We start from the raw sequence: 17,727 nt of genomic DNA, 5'->3' as shown, positions 1-17,727 counted from the left end.
AGAAAATGTGGTACCACAAAAGTCAATTTCAAGTAGAGAATGGTAAACAATATTGAAATCTGCTGAAAAATCAAGATATCTTATTTTTTCTCAGGTGAGTTTTTAAGCTTAAAAAGATAGACTGTACTATACTCTCAACAATTCTGAATGACAACTTTTAATAAATGACATCTAAATAAAAAGAGTATGTTAAGGAATATTCTAAATTTTTCTGAATCACTTAAATATTTAGGATTTATATCTGAAAATTTCTAATCATTAAAGAATTTTCAATTTTTCAGTTCACAAAACGTAAAATAGTTTAGCAATGTAATTATATTATATATAAATCACAAAATTATTCTTACCTATATAAAAAAAGATCTTTGGCAAGTCGTTTAGGTCCAATGATTTTGAAGATAATTTCGTATGTTTCAAGTGCCTTCCGATGAACTCCACCTGGTAATGCTGGATGTAGACATTGAGCTAGTCGTTTGCCTATGGTCAGCTTTTTGGGTACTACCTGGTACTTTGCATTATTTTGTAAAACCTTAAAGAAAACATTTTAATGTAGTTGAGAAAAACAAAAATATTACACTTCATTTTATTTCCATTTTCTAGCACAATGTTATCAAAAATTATCATTGTAGGTTTTTATTTTGTCATTTACATCTACCAATATATATATTTAAAATTATACTGAGGAAATTAAAAAATTTATCAATTTGCTTAAAAATAAACTCATTACACATTAAAATAACATATTTTTAGTGAAAAATATTTTCCAAAACAAATTTATAAGAACAGAGGCATTGTTTTAGATTTTTTGCAAATATTTAATATTTAATGTAAGAGAAGACAGCTGAAATGTCATGAGTCAGCCTTCAATCCATTTTTGATGCTTTGTTTGAAATAAATGGAGAAAATCTGGCCTCATCATAGATATTTACAGTAATTGGAAGGGGACAACCACTACTCTACTATATCACATTATAGCAAGCAATTCTAATACTTATAAGAAAATTTACGAGATTATAATTGCCCATTTGTTTTTAGAAACTTAATTTCCCAGTCGGACAAAAACCATTTTGCTTTATTTATTCAATCATAACATTTCTTTAGAGATAATGGTCAGGGAAGGATTTCTATAAGATTCTATCTTATAAACAACCCAAAGGAGATCAGTTATTTAAGTAATGAAAAGATCTTATAACTGTAGTGCTTTAGCTTGAAGACTGTATTACAGTAAAGTATTGACAGGATGTCATAAAATGAAGACTCAGAATGAAGACAGAATAATATGCTAGGAGTGGGATTTAGAAGAAATATATAATACAAAATATAATACAAAAAGTCCTTTATTTTACAAAAGAAAGAACTGAGGTTGAAATATATAAAATGACTGCCAAAGGCAGTACAGTAGAACAGAGAACAGTCAGCACTAGATCTCCTAGTTCATTAAATTTATACTAAAACATGTATTTAGACTAGATTCAATAAATATATACATATAATTTTTTATATGTATATATAATCTTTGCCTTGTTTCACCATGATTTTAGGTAAGTATCGTCAATGACTTGGGTATTCTATCTTGTGTTAGCTGGATACAGTGAAATCTGTTTTCATGAATATTGATTAATCTATAAAAACTAATTATGTACTTAATTAGGTAAATTAATTTCCATATTTAATGAATTGCCTTCAAATATGGTTCCCAGTAATGGTCTTCAGAAAGAGATTCTTCAGAACTCTTCAGAAAAAGAAAGAACCTAACTACCTCTAAGCAAACTCAAACTTTTGGATGCAATTTCTTGTGGATGTTGTAAAGAAATCAAGAATTTTCCAAACCTCGAATGATGAATGCTAGAGTCATCAAACAGAAACTTGTGCATCTAAGTTTAAGACAAATCCTTGGTATGTCGAAAATGAAAGCTTTTCTTTTCAAGATATCAAGGTGATTTTCTGTAGTGAGTATTGGATTGAAAACTAGTGTCCTGGTGTGATATTATGGTATACAATAATATATATGTATGATGTATATATCTCATAATATCTATTGTCTATTATTGTCCATGGTTCCTGGCTCATAACTCCCAAAGCCCTTATCACAGTCTGTTGTTATAATGTTGGGGCACTTTGGGCTTCAGAACCAGGCCTCAAAAAACATAACTTCTCTCTGACCTTCTCTCGTCCTGCTCTCATCTGCTCCTTTTTCTCCCTAAGGCAGAAATCTTTCACTGCCTTTCTGTCTCGGAGCTGTCCATAAAGAAATTCTCTGACATACCTTGTCTGATCATAGATCATAAGACCTTCATTGTTGAAGGGGTCCTACCCCATACCCAGGAAGAAGGAATGCTGTACAGACAGGCCAAGAAGAATCTCAATAGACAGGCCTTGTTGTTTTTTTTCCACTCAGTCTATTAGTATTAGATCATACCCTTTTTGTCCAATCACATTTCTATACAGTTGTCCTTGTTTCAATCATGCCTATACGATGAAGTCTCCATAGAAGGCCCAAGAGGATGGGGTATGGAGAGCTTCCAGGATAGCTGAACACATGGAGGTTCCTGAGGGGTGATGTGCCCAGGGAGGGCATGGAAGCTCCGTACCTCTTCCCCCATATCTTGCCCTATGCATCTCTTCATTTGTATCCTTTGTAATATCCTTTATGATAAACCAGTAAAAGTAAGTAAGTGTTTCTCTGAGTTCTGTGAGACACTCTAGCAAATTAACCAAACCCAAGGAGGGGGGCATGGGAACCCCAATATATAGCCAGCTGGTCAGAAGCACAGGTAGAACCACATGGGGTTTGTGATTGGCATCAGAAGAGGGAAGCAGTCTTGTGGGACTGAGCCCTCAATGTGTGGGATCTGATGCTATCTTCAGGTAGATAGTGTCAGAATTGAATTGCACAACACCCAACTGATATCTACTGTAGAAGTGATAGCTTGCTTGCTGGTGGGGAGAAATTGTCAAATATTTTGGGGTCACAGAAGTCTTCTGTGTTGAATATTATGGTGTGAGAGCTGAGGAAAAACAGTTTGTGGTTTTTTCCACATACCTTGGTATGTATTTTAAGACAAATTTCTTTTCTAATAATTACATGTTAAGCTATTTGATGTTAAAATAGTTATTGGAAGATCACTCCTTTCCTATCTAGCCCCTTTAATATTTAAAGGCATTCCTATTCAATAACTTAAGAAATCCCAAAACTATGGATGTGAGGTGAAAAGTATTTGATCTAAGTTAAAAATTTGATCTCAGTTTAAAAAAAAAAAAAAAAAAAAAAAACAGGGTCAAAATGAAAAGCTAGAAGTTGATCAGTGATGCCATCACAGTAACTGTGGATAAAAGCCAGACATGTCAAGAAGGATCATTCAAGGCCAAGTTCCAAGCCCTAAGTGACTGCTTGTACACAGAATTGCCTTTGTAAAAGTACTGAATTATAACTGAGGCTTGCCTAGATATAAAATGTCTCCTTGCTGCTACATGCTATCTGGAAAGGATACAGAAGTTACTGCTTTCCATTTGCAGGTTTTCATTTTGCTGCCAGGCACTCCAGAACCACATCTGATGCTCAGTTATAGAAACTCACTAGCCAAGATGGTTAGCTAATTTGCTTCCTAGTTTTACGTTTTTATAGGTAATAATAACAGTAATAACGTTATTTTTCAAGCTACTGTTGGTTTCTTTGAATTAGAACTTTTAAAGCCTTAACAATATGCCTGACTACATAGACATAGAACTCATGAAGTAAAATAGTACTACCAAAAGTAATCTAGAATTTAGTTATGTTTTTAAATTCTCCAAGATTCAGAGAAATGTAGTAAGTACAAGCATGGATTTCTGATTTTCACTTTTAGGAAATGGGTAAGACAGACATACCTTGTTAAGTTTTCCAAGTGCTGATATCAAATCTGCCCATTCACTGGAGTATTCAAAATTCTTTAGTGCTTTGTCAATTGCAGCTACATAGTTTCTGTATTTGGAGTCACTCAATAACTCCAGCTCTTCTGTGTTCATCCTCCCACAATGTCCCACTAGAGACCAGTTCCAAAGTCATGTAAAATCATTACCTACAAAAGAGTTTGCAGGAGGAACCATGGTTATAAAATAAAGTATTAAAATGGTTCAAATGATCTTGCTATAAAGGTAATGGCCAACTTAAAAATGTTTCTTAATTTAGAAGTGGTTGAAACTCTGACAGCTAGTATATAAAGTCATAAAAGTATTCAAAGACAGCCTCAAAGATTACTACTTGAGGGTTCCTTCCTAAGAACTGCAAAACTGCCTGTAAGAATTTAGGGATACAAAAGGGTAGTAAATTTTCTGAGACTTATCTTAATTTAGAAACCATGTTATTTCTCTGTCATATTTGTTGATACAACATTTCTGATACACACACACGCACACACGCCCTTCTACTTTGTTTTGATCCTAAAATATAGTAAGTCTGGTTAGATTAGAAACACCAAGGATATGGGGGGGAGGGAAAAAAGGGGGAAAAATGAATGATTTTGAGATTATTTTATTTATTAAGTAATAAGTGAGTATCTAGCAATAAATGATGTTCTAGTAGCTACTTGGAATTAGACTTTACTTTGAATAAAACCAAAAAGAATATGTGGTGGTTTAAAATATGTCCACAAATTCTTTGATATTTCTTTCAAAAAGTGGTGCCTAATCCCTCAGCACCTTGGGGTGAACTTTGTGATCAATTCTAACGAAAAGAACAAGGTAGAAGAGATAATGTATAATGGCCAATAGGTCATAAAAGCACTCTGCTTCCTCCTTACTCTTAGATTACTGGTTCTGGGGGAAACTAGCTGCCATCAATGAGGACACGTCAAGGAGCCCTAAGGAGAGGTCCCCTGTAGCAAGGAATTGAGGCTTTCTGCCACAGCTTTGTGAGTGAGCCATCTTAGAAGAAGATCAAGCAGATCCTTCATCCCAAACCAAGCTTTGATTTGCTTGTGGCTCCAAATGACATCTTGACTATAACTTCATGAGAGACCTTAAGCCAGAATGACATAGGTAAGACTCTCAAAATTGTGATCTCTAGATCTGTTTTAGGCCACTGAGTTCAGGGATAATTGTTATGCAGCAATAGATAACTAATATAGAATAACAACAAGGGTTTGATTGAGGCTCAAATTAAAAATTAACTTAAAAACTAATGTGGCTTTTCCTTCAATTTTTTGGTATCCTATTTGATTTCTAACTCACTGTGTACTTTTCCCTATAGCTGGGCTCATGGATCTGCAGGAGGGTCTAAGAATGGGCCTGAGGGGATTCCAACACAATTCAATGGAAGTAAGAATAGTCTTTTCCACAAGCAGTTTGGGATAACCAGATATCCATGTGCAAAAGAATGAAGTTACCTCCTTCACACATACTCAAAAAATTAACTCAAAATGGATCACAGATCTAAATATAACAGCTAGAACTGTAAAACTATTAGAAGAAAATACAGAAGTAAATATTTATGACCTATGGCCAAAGTCTTCTTAGAGATAACACCAAAAACATAAGCAACAAAAGAAAACAGAATTAAAACTTTTGTGCTGCAAAGGATCCCATCAATAAAGTGAAAAGACAACAGACAGAATGGGAGAAAATTTATCTCCTATATATTTGATAAGGAACTGGAACTAGATACATAAAGAACTCTTCCAAGTCAATAATAAATAAAAGGACAAATAATTTTATAATGCGCAAAGGATGTGAATAGACACTCTTACAATAAAAATATACAAATGGTAAATAAGTACATAAAATGACACTCAACATCACTATCAGGGAAATAGAAATCAAAACCACTAGATAATACTTCACACCCACTACATGGCTATAATAAAAGAGACAGATAATAACAATTGTTAAAGATATGGAGAAACTGGAACCCTGATACACTGCTGGAGGGAACATAAACTGGTGTGGCTGCTTTGAAAAACAGACTAGTAGTTCTTAAAGGGTTAAACACAGAATTACTACATGACCCAGCAATTCTACTCCTAGGTATGGTATAGACCCAAAGAGAAATGAAAACACATGTCCACTCAAAAACTTGTACATGAATGCTCATAGAAGCATTATTCATTATAGCCAGAAAGGGGATACAATCTAAATGTCCATCAATTGATGCATGAATAACTAAAATACAATGGAATACTATTCAGTTATAAAAAGAAACACATACTAATACATGCTTAAACATCCATGGACCTTGAAAACACTATGCTAAGTGAAAGAAGCCATTCACATAAGACCACGTATAGTATGATTCCATTTACATGAAATATCCAGAATAGACAAATATACATGGGCACAAAGTAAATTAGTGGTTGATTAGAGGGGGGAGAGAAAACTGAGGAGAAATGGAGAGAGAGTGAAGTCCTAATGAGTATGGGGTTTCTTTTTGGGGTGACAAAAATGTTCTAAAATTGACTGTAATGATACTTACACAACTCTGTGAATATACTGAAAACTATCTTTTTTTAAAAAAAATTTTTTTTAAAGAGACAGAGTTTCACTCTGTTGCCCAGGCTGTAGTGCAGTGGTTCAATAATAGCTCACTGCAGCCTCAAACTTCTGGGCTCAAGCAATCCTCCTGCCTCAGCCTCCCAAGTAGCGGGGACTACAGGCATGTGCCACCACATCCAAATAATTTTTTATTTTTTGTACAGATGGGGGTCTTTGCCCAGGCTGGTCTTGAACTCTTGGCTTCAAGTGATCCTCTTGTATTGGATTACAGGTGTGAGCCACTGTGCCTGGCCAACTCTTACATACTATAAATATATACTTTAAATAGGTGAATTGCATTGTATATGAATAGTATCTCAATAAAGCTGTATATAGATATATAAAAATAATGGGCCTCAGGGATTTGTGAATCACATCAAATTACATGTAAAATTTGTCTTACATCTTATTGGGGCAAGAGTCTACTACTTTTATAATATTCTCAAACAATAGGTTTTTACAAAAAGATTAAGAACAAGTAGAGAATATAGCCTATATATAGCCACAAACCTGTTTGTGTTGAAAAGGGCTACAGATCTATTGATTTTTTTAGTTTTTAAATTTAATAGTGTTTTGACAGCTTCTCCAGTGCCTATTCTACTATGCCAGGTGCTTTTTTTTTTTTTTCTTTGAGACAGAGTCTCGCTCTGTTGCCCAGGCTAGAGTGCCGTGGCGTCAGCCTAGCTCACAGCAACCTCAAACTCCTGGGCTCAAGCAATCCTCCTGCCTCAGCCTCCCAAGTAGCTGGGACTACAGGCATGTGCCACCATGCCCGGCTAATTTTTTCTATATATATTTTTAGTTGTCCAGCTAATTTCTTTCTATTTTTAGTAGAGACGGGATCTCGCTCTTGCTCAGGCTGGTCTCGAACTGCTGACCTTGAGCGATCTGCCCGCCTCGGCCTCCCAGAGCGCTAGGATTACAAGTGTGAGCCACCTCACCCGGCCTCTATTGATTTTTTAAATCAAAATTTCCTTGGTTAAGGTTATGCCAAAAAGGCCGGGCGCGGTGGCTCACACCTGTGATCCTAGCACTCTGGGAGGCCGAGGTGGGCGGATCGTTTGAGCTCAGGAGTTCGAGACCAGCCTGAGCAAGAGCGAGACCCCACCTCTACTAAAAATAGAAAGAAATTATATGGACAGCTAAAAATATATATAGAAAAAATTAGCCGGGCATGGTGGCACATGCCTGTAGTCCCAGCTACTCGGGAGGCTGAGGCAGGAGGATCGCTTGAGCCCAGGAGTTTGAGGTTGCTGTGAGCTAGGCTGACGCCACGGCACTCACTCTAGCCTGGGCAACAGAGTGAGACTCTGTCTCAAAAAAAAAAAAAAAAAAAAAAGGTTATGCCAAAGAGAGGCAATATAAGTTTTCCAATTGTCTACCTCAATTCTTTTTCCACAAACATGAAAACAGAGAATCCCAAATGCCATCTTTGAAGAGAATAATCACCTTAAATGTAGTCAATTGACATATAAAATTATTTACTTTTGGATACCATGTGGCAAGCATGATGTTTGGATGCTGCCTAGAGAGAACATCCCTGATCTCATGATACTTTCATTCTTAATTGGGAAGAGTGAGAGTGGAGAACAAAATAAGATAAACCCCAAGGCAATCTATATTTCTCTTCAAAATTGTGGATATTTGATTCTAGGGGCTTAAAATAATATAAAGTTTATATGGGGGGAAAACATTTTATCAAGTAATACAGTAGTTCCCCCTTTCCACAGTTTTGCTGTGTGTGGGGTTTTAGTTACCTGTGGTCAACTGCAGTCCAAAAATACTAAATAGAAAAATTCCAAAAATAAACAATTCATAAGTTCTGAATTATACACCATTCTGAGTAGTGTGATGGAATCTCGAGCTGTGGAATATGAATCCTCCTTTTATCCAGCATATCCATGCCATAGATGCTATCCGTCCATTATTCAACTCTTATTTTACTTAATGATAGCCTGACAGCACAAGAATACTTGTGCCTAATTTATAAATTAAACTTTGCTATTGGTATGTAGATATAGGAAAAAACATAGTATAGATAGGGTTCTGCAATATTAGCAGTTTCAGGCATTCACTGGGGGTCTTGAAAGGTATCCCGAGGATACAAGGGGGACTACTGTACCATCATGCCCTAAACTCTCAGAGCAGAAAATCACACATAAAGCATTATTTTGAAGTACTCTGTGGAACTCATGATACATATGAACTTAAATGATAACCTGAAACAAAATAATCTTAACCTTTCATATCAAGATTAATTTTGTATTATAGAAGAGTTCGCTATCCAATTCTCTTACTAGGGTGAAAGTTCTTTGAAAGCCGGAACTATGATTTACACATGTTCGTATGCTGGACAATATATAACTTATAAAATGCAGCTCAAGCTGGATTCATAACCAAAGTGTTTTAAGTATAATGGTTAACACTGGAAATAAATTAAAAATTATGCAAGCAGTTTCATCATCAATCTACAGTTTCTAAAATTTTTAAAAACTGGATTTAACCATAAACACACACATAACATACACACAAAGCAATACCTGTATGTGTTTTAGATACCAAAGACTAGCATACTCACATACAGTAATAACATTCATCGGGTGTCAGGCAGATGGGACGGGGGAGGAGGGGATGGGTATATACATACATAATGAGTGCAATGCGCACCCTCTGGAGGAAGGACACGCTTGAAACTCTGATGGGGGGGGCAAGGGCAATATATGTAACCTAAACATTTGTACACCCATAATATGCTGAAATAAAAAAAAAAAACTAGCATACTAAAATAATTAAAGCCGTAAATTTTGATAACTAATAAAATAGTTAAATGCTAATAGATGTGACATATGGAATGAAGGTTAGAATGAATGCAATCTAAAACATTTTTAATTTCTTTCTGATAAATCAGAAGAAAGAAAAGCAAAACTAAATCAAACTCAGGGGAAATATCAACTTGATTGGATTTTGTGAAAGTATATAAAATTAGTACAAAATAAGTAAATTCTCATTAATAAACCTGAGAATGTACTAGTGGTAATGGAGTAAAACATGTGCATAAATTTCACTGACAGGGACAATTTGTTTTCTTTCCTTAGCAAGATTTCCAGAATAAGATCTAAAATACGTTCATTTTGAGGATATACAACATTTGGCACATGGGGAAGATTAACCTGAAAGCAATTTAGTAGTAATTTCTATGAATGAAAATAGGGATTATTTATCTATAATTAGGGTAATAATATATTTTGAAGCATTATTATCTCAGTATACATATCCTTTAGACAAACTTTTCTTATTTGGTATAAAAAAGCAAACCAATAATGACCAGCTAAGTTTGTAAGGTTTATAACTCCTGTATGTGTCCAAAGCTAAAAAGTTGAGTCAGGTAAGAAATCTGAATTTTCTTATTTATTTAGCCAAAAAAATTCTAAACATGATTAACAAGAGTTAATATAGCTTAGAACACATATAACACTCAGAATATTAAAAACAAATCTTAATGAAAACTGCTGAAAAATGAGAAAGGACTTTCTGCAGAAGTTTCATCAGCATAGCTGCAATATTTTATTTTTCATGTGAAAAGATGGTCAAATCTTAGGACTAAAAGTTTGGTTATAATTCCCCAATAATTTTACTGCAAATAAAATTAATCATTATAAATCAAAAGTCTAATGATGGACCACTTTTGAACTTTTCATCCAATATATAATAAATACAAATTACAGTTTTCAGGTATTTCCCCCCATATTTTATTTTATAATGGCTTAGGTCAGTATTTCTCAAACTATCTGTAGTGAAGGACCAGTTTTTACCCTCCAATCCATCATTGACTGATACTTTTCTAAAATATAAAACCATGTGCTTTAATTGATGCAGCAACATCAAATTGCTACAAAAGTTTCTAAATGCTTATCTTCATCACTGTGCTTATCTCATCATGCTCTGTTAACAAAGAGTTTGTGAATGGCCTACATTGCATACTTTAAACACCACTGGCTGAGATCATAATGCAAATATAACATATTCCCATACTCTATCAAGAAAACTTTATACCATGCTGCTTCTCCACAAAGGTTGTGGCAAACAACAAAAACCTCCCCAAAACATACAACACATTCAATGATAGCACAGTGTTTCATAGAAAACCCAGGCCAAGAAAAGTCAGGCAGTAGAGGGAAGGGCCCCCAAGCACAGGGGGTTAAAGTCAAGATAGCCCAAATAGAAATTCTAGCTCTAACACTTACTTAGCAGCTGTATGATCTTAGGCAAGGTGCTTAATTTTCTCAAACCTCAGTCTCCTTATCTGTTAAAGGAGATGAAAATACCTATACTTCAATGATTATCAAAATTAAGTAACATTAAAGTTATTAGGGTGCCTGGCACGTAGAAAATGCTCCAAAAACAGTTATTGCCACCGTTAGTTCCTATGAAATGAAAATAATACTAGGGAGCAAGTATGCTAATTATGAGGCCTAATAAGCTATAATTAAGCAGCACATGTGGCTCTGATGCTTAATTATAAGTTCTGGCAGCAAACTGGAGACTCACTAACCTACTTTGAATTGTCTCATGAATATAAATTAAAATGTAGCATTATTACCAAGTATGTTTTACAACTTTATTAAACTGCACATACTTAACACACTTATTTGATGAATTTGACTAATGCATTCACCCATAAAAGCATTATTAAAATCAAGATTCCTCACTATAGTTAAGCACAGAACATTTCCATCATCCTAAACACAATATCAGATATTTCCATCACCTTTATCAAATGAGCTTTGTTTGAAATTAATCTCCTCTTACCACAAAAAAACCTGTTTTCCAAGAGATACAATAACAAACTACTTGATCCAACTAGAAAATGTGAAATAAGCAAATAAAAATTCTAATTTGTTTTTTCTATAAGTGATACATGTAAATAAAATAGTATTTGTAATCTTTCTTTTAAGAGCTGTTAGTTGGTAGCTTTTCTGACTTGATCTATAGTTGGTCCTCTTGACAACTTAGTTCCAATACTTTCAAACTTACAACTCATAAAATGGACCTAAATTGTCATAAAACGTGATTTAGTCTCATGTTTTGTCTCACTCAAATATAAAATTTAAACAAAATAGCTGTTTATGAAGGGGGAAAAGCCATAGATTTCTCTGGGCAAATTAGGCCCTATGGAAATTATCAGGTACTGCAGATTTATTTTTATACTTTATAGTATAAAAAGCTAAAATCTAAATAAGAAATAAAATATTGCATCAGACCATCTCAATTTTTAAGTTTTGTTTAAATGGTTATAAAAAGTGAATAGCCTAATTTCAGAATAACTACACAGAGATACTTTGGCTAGTTGGCTAATCACTAGCTGAGTTTTCTCCTTCCCTCTCTCTCCTTTGCTATGAAAGGCAGGGGGAAGGCTGAACATAAAATGACTTAATATATTACCCAATTCTAAAGATATATTTGGGGACTAAATATTGTAGCACATCCCAAGGATATAAATGAATGAATTACTACAAACACCACACAGTGGGGGAAAAAACCCTGCTTATTGATTATGAAAGTAAAAAAAAGTTTTATGTTAAGTAGATGCTCTTTCCAAACTTTTTGCTTGATCAACATGAAAAATTATCATAAATTGTTACCATCTAACAAATGAATCTGACAATTATTAAATCTATTTCATTTTGCTCAAAAGTTCTGAATTCCAGTGTTGACAGTGTCACTAAATAGTCTTTAGCAAATCATTTATTTAACCAATTCACCATAAAGCCAGACACTCCACAAAACTTGAAATGTCCCTTGAGGATGGAATACAACACAAACCAGGTATTTCACAAATAGGTTATGGTCACCCACTATAAACCTGATACTCTATACCTCCCCAATCTGATCCAATCTCCTAAACCCTTAATGTTGTCTCAAACATTCAAATGGTATATACTCCAGATAATGTGCTCAACAGATCTTTAGCCACCTTCTAGTCTTAATTATCCTCTGAGGACAAGACCTCCTTTGATGCAGCAAAAGTAGCAGCATCTTAGCTAACATTATAGTTTGTTTACTAAATGCTAGGAACTGTTCAAGTGCTTTGCCTGCTTTAATTCATTTAATCCTATTTGATCCTATGAGGTAGGTACTATTATTATTCACATCTACAGATAAGGAAACTGAAGCATAGAAATACAATTAATATGTGATACAGTTAGTAAATGGCAGAGCTAGGGATTTAAACTCAAGCAGTCTGGCTTCAGAGCCCTAACTCTCAGCTATTACTCTTCACTCATGGAGGCTGTTTTCCTTCTCATACTCATCCTACCTCAGGGCTAGAGAGTAAAGTGTCTTCTTTACTCCCTCTACCATATTTACTTGGCAAAAACCCGATCCTGGTTAAATTCAACTATCTGCTTTTTCCATGCCTTCACCTTATCAACTGAACATTGCTGCAGGAAAATCATACAACCAGGTTGACTGGCTGGACTTAAATTGGGAAACACAAATCTCAAACAGGTGTGCAACACTATCCAAACCCACTATGTTTCCTTAGTAAATTTACCTTCCTGACACAATGATTTCATACTTTCTCTTGTCAAAACTTTAATACCACCTTTCCTCCATCATCGCTAAAGATCTAGCTTCAAATGTAATTAAGAAAACGGAAGCAAAAGGAACATTCTTATCTTCCCTCCAATAAATCCACAACCTATCTTCACCTATACCCACCCATATTCTCTACTTTCCCTCTTGTTACAAAGAACATAGGACCCTGCTCACCAGTGGGGAGGGCTGCCCCTTTGCTGTGTTCTGGATCTCATCTCTTCTTGCCTTCCCAAGGACTCCTTTTTAGCTCACTCTCCTTCAACACCAGTTTCTCCTCCTCTACAGGATCATTCTCCATCAGCCTACAGACAAGCCCTGGAATCACCTATAGGGTAAAACTAAAATCCATAGCCTTTCCTTAACTCCCATAGGCTCTCTGGCTACCAACCCATTTCTCTGTTCTCTGTCATGCAAAACTTCTTGAAAGATTTCTCTATACTATTTCATTTCCTTATCTCTTATTCATTCTTCAGCCCACTCAAAAATACCTTATGGCACAGTCCCTCCAAGAAACAACCCCTATAAAGGTCACCAGTAATGTGCATCAGCCAGAGCCAATGGTCACTTCTCTAGCAACTCAACTTACTAGCAGTATTCAGCACTTGTTCTTTACTTCCAGGACTCTTTACTCTCAAGGTGTGTTCCCATCCCTTAGCCACTCTTTTTCAGTCTATGTTGGCTCCTCTTTTCTACTCAATTTTAAATGCTGAATTACAGTTGACCCTTGACCCTTGAACAACATGGGTTTCAACTGCACAAGCTCACATATACAAGCTCACACATACATGGATTTTCTTCCATCTCTGCCACCTACTCAAGACAGGAAGATCAACTCCTACTTTTCCTCCTCTCAGCCTACTTAACATGAAAACAATGAGAATGAAGACCTTTCTTAATATTTTTCTTAAGCTTACTTTATTATAAGAATATAGTACATAATACATAAACATAATACATATACAAAACGTGTTAATTGTTTATGTTATCAGTAAGGCTTCTGGACTATAGCAGGTTGTAGTTAAGTTTTGGGAAAGTCAAAAGCTATATGCAGATTTTGACTGCACAGGGAGTGGGGTGGGATCTGCTCCCCTAACCCCCACATTGGTCAAAGGTCAACTGTACTTCAAGACTCAATCAGGAACTCTCTTTTCTTCTCTCCCCCTAGGTTATCTCCTCTAGTCCCATAGCTTCAAGTAGCATCTGTTAACTGATGTGCCCTAAATTTATAACCACCACTTTCCCTCTTCTATTAATAGTCCACCCCAGCACACTACTGACTCCTGCTTCTATTCTTGAGTATGTACAACTCATCTTCTACCGAGAAACCAGAGACCTTTTAAAATCACATTATGCCATTCCTTTGGTTAAAACCTGTTTTCCTCTAAGCTTAGAATAACATTCAAACTCAAATACATTAAATTTTTTGCATTGTAGGTGTTTTGTATTTGCTATCCTTTACACGTAAATGCTCTTAGGTCAACTTTGTGTGACAAATTTCTTCCCATCCTCCAGTAATATCAAACCCTCAGAGAAGCCTGTTCTGATCAGTCTCAGTAGTCCACCCCAGGCCCACAATCTTGCCACCTACCGTATAACATCACATTATTTCCTTACTAGCATTTGTTACAGTCTGAAATTGTCCTATTTATCTGCTTGTTTCCTATCATCTCTCTATGGAATACAAATGCAACGAGGTCAGGAGCCCTATATGACTTGTTCATTCTTGTATTAGCAGTCCTATAATAGTAGCTGATAAACAGTAGGCCCTCAAACATGTTTTGAATAAATTAATTAATCTACCAATGCCAACACAGTTCACAAACCATTTTGGTTTGTTTTCTTTGAAAAATGCTTTGTAGAAAAATGCATTACAGTTGAATTGCTTAACTGGTATAACCACACTTGACCTTACTCCCTTCATATACAGACTACATTCATATGGCTATTACAATGCTTTAAAAAAACTGAAAGATTCCTCTAAAAACACCTATGCTATACTTGCTGGGCAAGGTGGTGCATGCCTGTGGTCCCAGCTATTTGGGAGGCTGAGGTGGGAGGGTTACTTGAACCCAAAGTTCAGGTCCAACCTGGCAACATAGAAAGACCCCTTCTCTTAAAAGAATAAAAAATAAAAAATAATGTGCTATATCCAGTTACATTAAAAAAAAACTCACTCAGTATAATTATCCTTATTAAGAATAACTATGTAAATGTAGAAGATGTCATTCTAGCCCTTGAGAATGGGAATAAGGAATCCTATTTAAGTGTGATATACCCAGAGGTCAAATCTTTTAAAATTAATCAGATGCAAAAATCTCTAGTTGAAGAAAATTTTGGAAAACGGTTTTACTGTATTTTATATATATATATTTATAGACAAGTGTCACTTACCAATGGAGATATGTTCTGAGAAATGTGTCATTAGGTGATTTTGTCATTGTGCAAATATCATAGGGCATACTTATACAAACCTAGATGGTAAACCCAGGCTGTATGATATAGCCTACTGCTCTTAGGCAAATCTGTACAACATATTACTGGACTGATATGGTAGGCAATTGTAACACAATGGTAAGTATTTATGTATCTAAACATATTTCAACATACAAAAGGTAGAGTAAAAATAGAGTATTATGATCTTATGGGACCACTATTGTATAGGCAGGCCATCGTTGACCAAAATGTCATTATGTGGCACATTACTGTATTTATATTCTTCAAATGATTCGCATCTATGATCCTGCTCATCAATGACCTTTGCCAACCAGGGAAAATGTTCATCTGAAATTTCCTTTTGAAGAAGTGTTTTGAAAAAAGATAGCTTTTTTTGAAATGCTTGGATTTTTTGCCACATATCATATATAGAGTTAGTTTTACCTTGCAAAAAAATATTCAAGTCATTTTGATTTGAAATATCATCATACAGAAATGCTGCATTCCTATAGAAATCTTTAAATAATTCACATTGCTGATTCTGTTCTTCATGAAATTTAACTATCTGTTCTAACAGAGATAAAATTTTGGCTAACACCTATCACTGCGACAGCCAACACAGAATGACAGGGCAAATCCACACTGAATATCTCATCACTCAACTTAAGCATGTTATAAAACTGATGGTGCTATATTGGATTTGCACGAATATAGTTAAAAATACTTATAACTTGTTGCAAAGTGTCACTTTAGTAGCTTTGGCACAGAGATTTTGCTGATGTAAGATATAATGAAAAGAAATGAGAGCATCTAGATCTGCTAATACTTTGTTATCTGTGCAATAAATTCTTCATGTTTTCCTGTCATGGAAGGTGGCTGTCTGTACATACACTCACTAAATTTACCAAATTCAGTTCAACTTCACAACATTCATCTTAAAGGTTGTTGAAAATATCTATTCCCTGTGTTCTGTTCACAAGAATGCCCAAAGCGGGTAACTCTTTGTAGCAAAGAAAATCTTCTGTTATGACCTGAATGAAGTATAAAACCTGCACCAAGTCAGTAGTATCAGTTGATTGATCAAAGTGATTGAATAATATATATTTTCTTTTTGAAGTACTGCATGAAATTATTAAGTTGAAGGCTAATTCATGCTGCCGATCAGTTACAGTGCTCCTTGAAAGAGGCAGTTGTTTGTCCTTTGAAACATTATTGGGGTCTAAGCATCCTACAACCTCAACAATACATTTTTTCACAATTTCTGCATAACTGAATGGCTTCCCTTTTTTCCTGAGTACATAAGCTACTTTATAAGTTGCTTCAAAGGCACTATTTATAGGTCTTATTGCTGCGTGAAAGAATTGTCTTTGCTTTTGCTTTTCATCTTTTAATTTTCTGCAATATAACTTTTCGTGCCTCTCCCTCTAATTTAAAATATTTGTGGTCCTTATGAGTGTTATAATGCTGACGAGCACTGAATTTCTTTAATGTTGATATTACAGTATCACAAAGCAAGCAAATCATCTTTGCAGAAACAAGATAATATTGTAGTTCCCAATTCTCATTAAAAAATCTGTCTTCTTCCTTCAGTGTTCTCTTAGTCTTCTTTGACATGATGGACTGTTAAGCAGAAAGAATTAAAAAATACAGTCTAGCTGTGCAATTATTCACAAATTCCACTTCAAACAGAAACACAGTGCACCACTGCCAAAAACTGATAACAGACTGGTATACTTGACCCCCATAAACTCTTGCCAACCAGCCTTATGTGGTAGTGCCACAGTCAGGCCGGGGAAGGTAGAACTAAATAATGAATGTAGCACCTGTCAATTTAGCCCTCATGGCTTACTAATGTTCTAATTGTGCCAGTCAATCTGAGAGAATTATTTCATTGAAGCTTATTTTATTCTTTGGCATCTTAAATAAATTCATTTAAAACATAAAATAAAGGCCGGGCGCGGTGGCTCACGCCTGTAATCCTAGCACTCTGGGAGGCCGAGACGGGTGGATCGCTGGAGGTCAGGAGTTCGAGACCAGCCTGAGCAAGAGCGAGACCCCGTCTCTACTAAAAATAGAAAGAAATTATATGGACAACTAAAATATATATATACAAAAAATTAGCCGGGCATGGTGGCACATGCCTGTAGTCCCAGCTACTCGGGAGGCTGAGGCAGTAGGATCGCTTAAGCCCAG

General features: G+C 35.3%; 1 protein-coding gene across 6 annotated transcripts in view; it reads right to left on the bottom strand.

Moving 5' to 3' along the window:
- DOP1A (DOP1 leucine zipper like protein A) overlaps positions 1 to 17,727 on the bottom strand; it is a 98,172-nt gene that overhangs the window by 70,349 nt on the left and 10,096 nt on the right. For 4 of the 6 annotated variants that reach the window (XM_069488890.1, XM_069488893.1, XM_069488892.1 and 1 more), the window contains exons 2-3: positions 3,868 to 4,058; positions 348 to 529 (exon numbers count right to left, since the gene is read on the bottom strand). The exons of 1 other annotated variant lie outside the window; for it this stretch is intronic. In XM_069488890.1, coding sequence (XP_069344991.1) covers positions 348 to 529; positions 3,868 to 4,005 — 320 coding nt within the window. In that variant the 5' untranslated portion in view covers positions 4,006 to 4,058. Of the gene's footprint in view, positions 1 to 347; positions 530 to 3,867; positions 4,059 to 17,727 lie in introns of those variants that run through there. One more of the 6 variants, XM_069488891.1, reaches the window with a different exon arrangement.

The sequence above is a fragment of the Eulemur rufifrons genome, chromosome 15, assembly GCF_041146395.1.
Source record: "Eulemur rufifrons isolate Redbay chromosome 15, OSU_ERuf_1, whole genome shotgun sequence".
NCBI lineage: Eukaryota > Metazoa > Chordata > Mammalia > Primates > Lemuridae > Eulemur > Eulemur rufifrons.
This window is presented reverse-complemented; position numbering and strand designations above follow the sequence as displayed.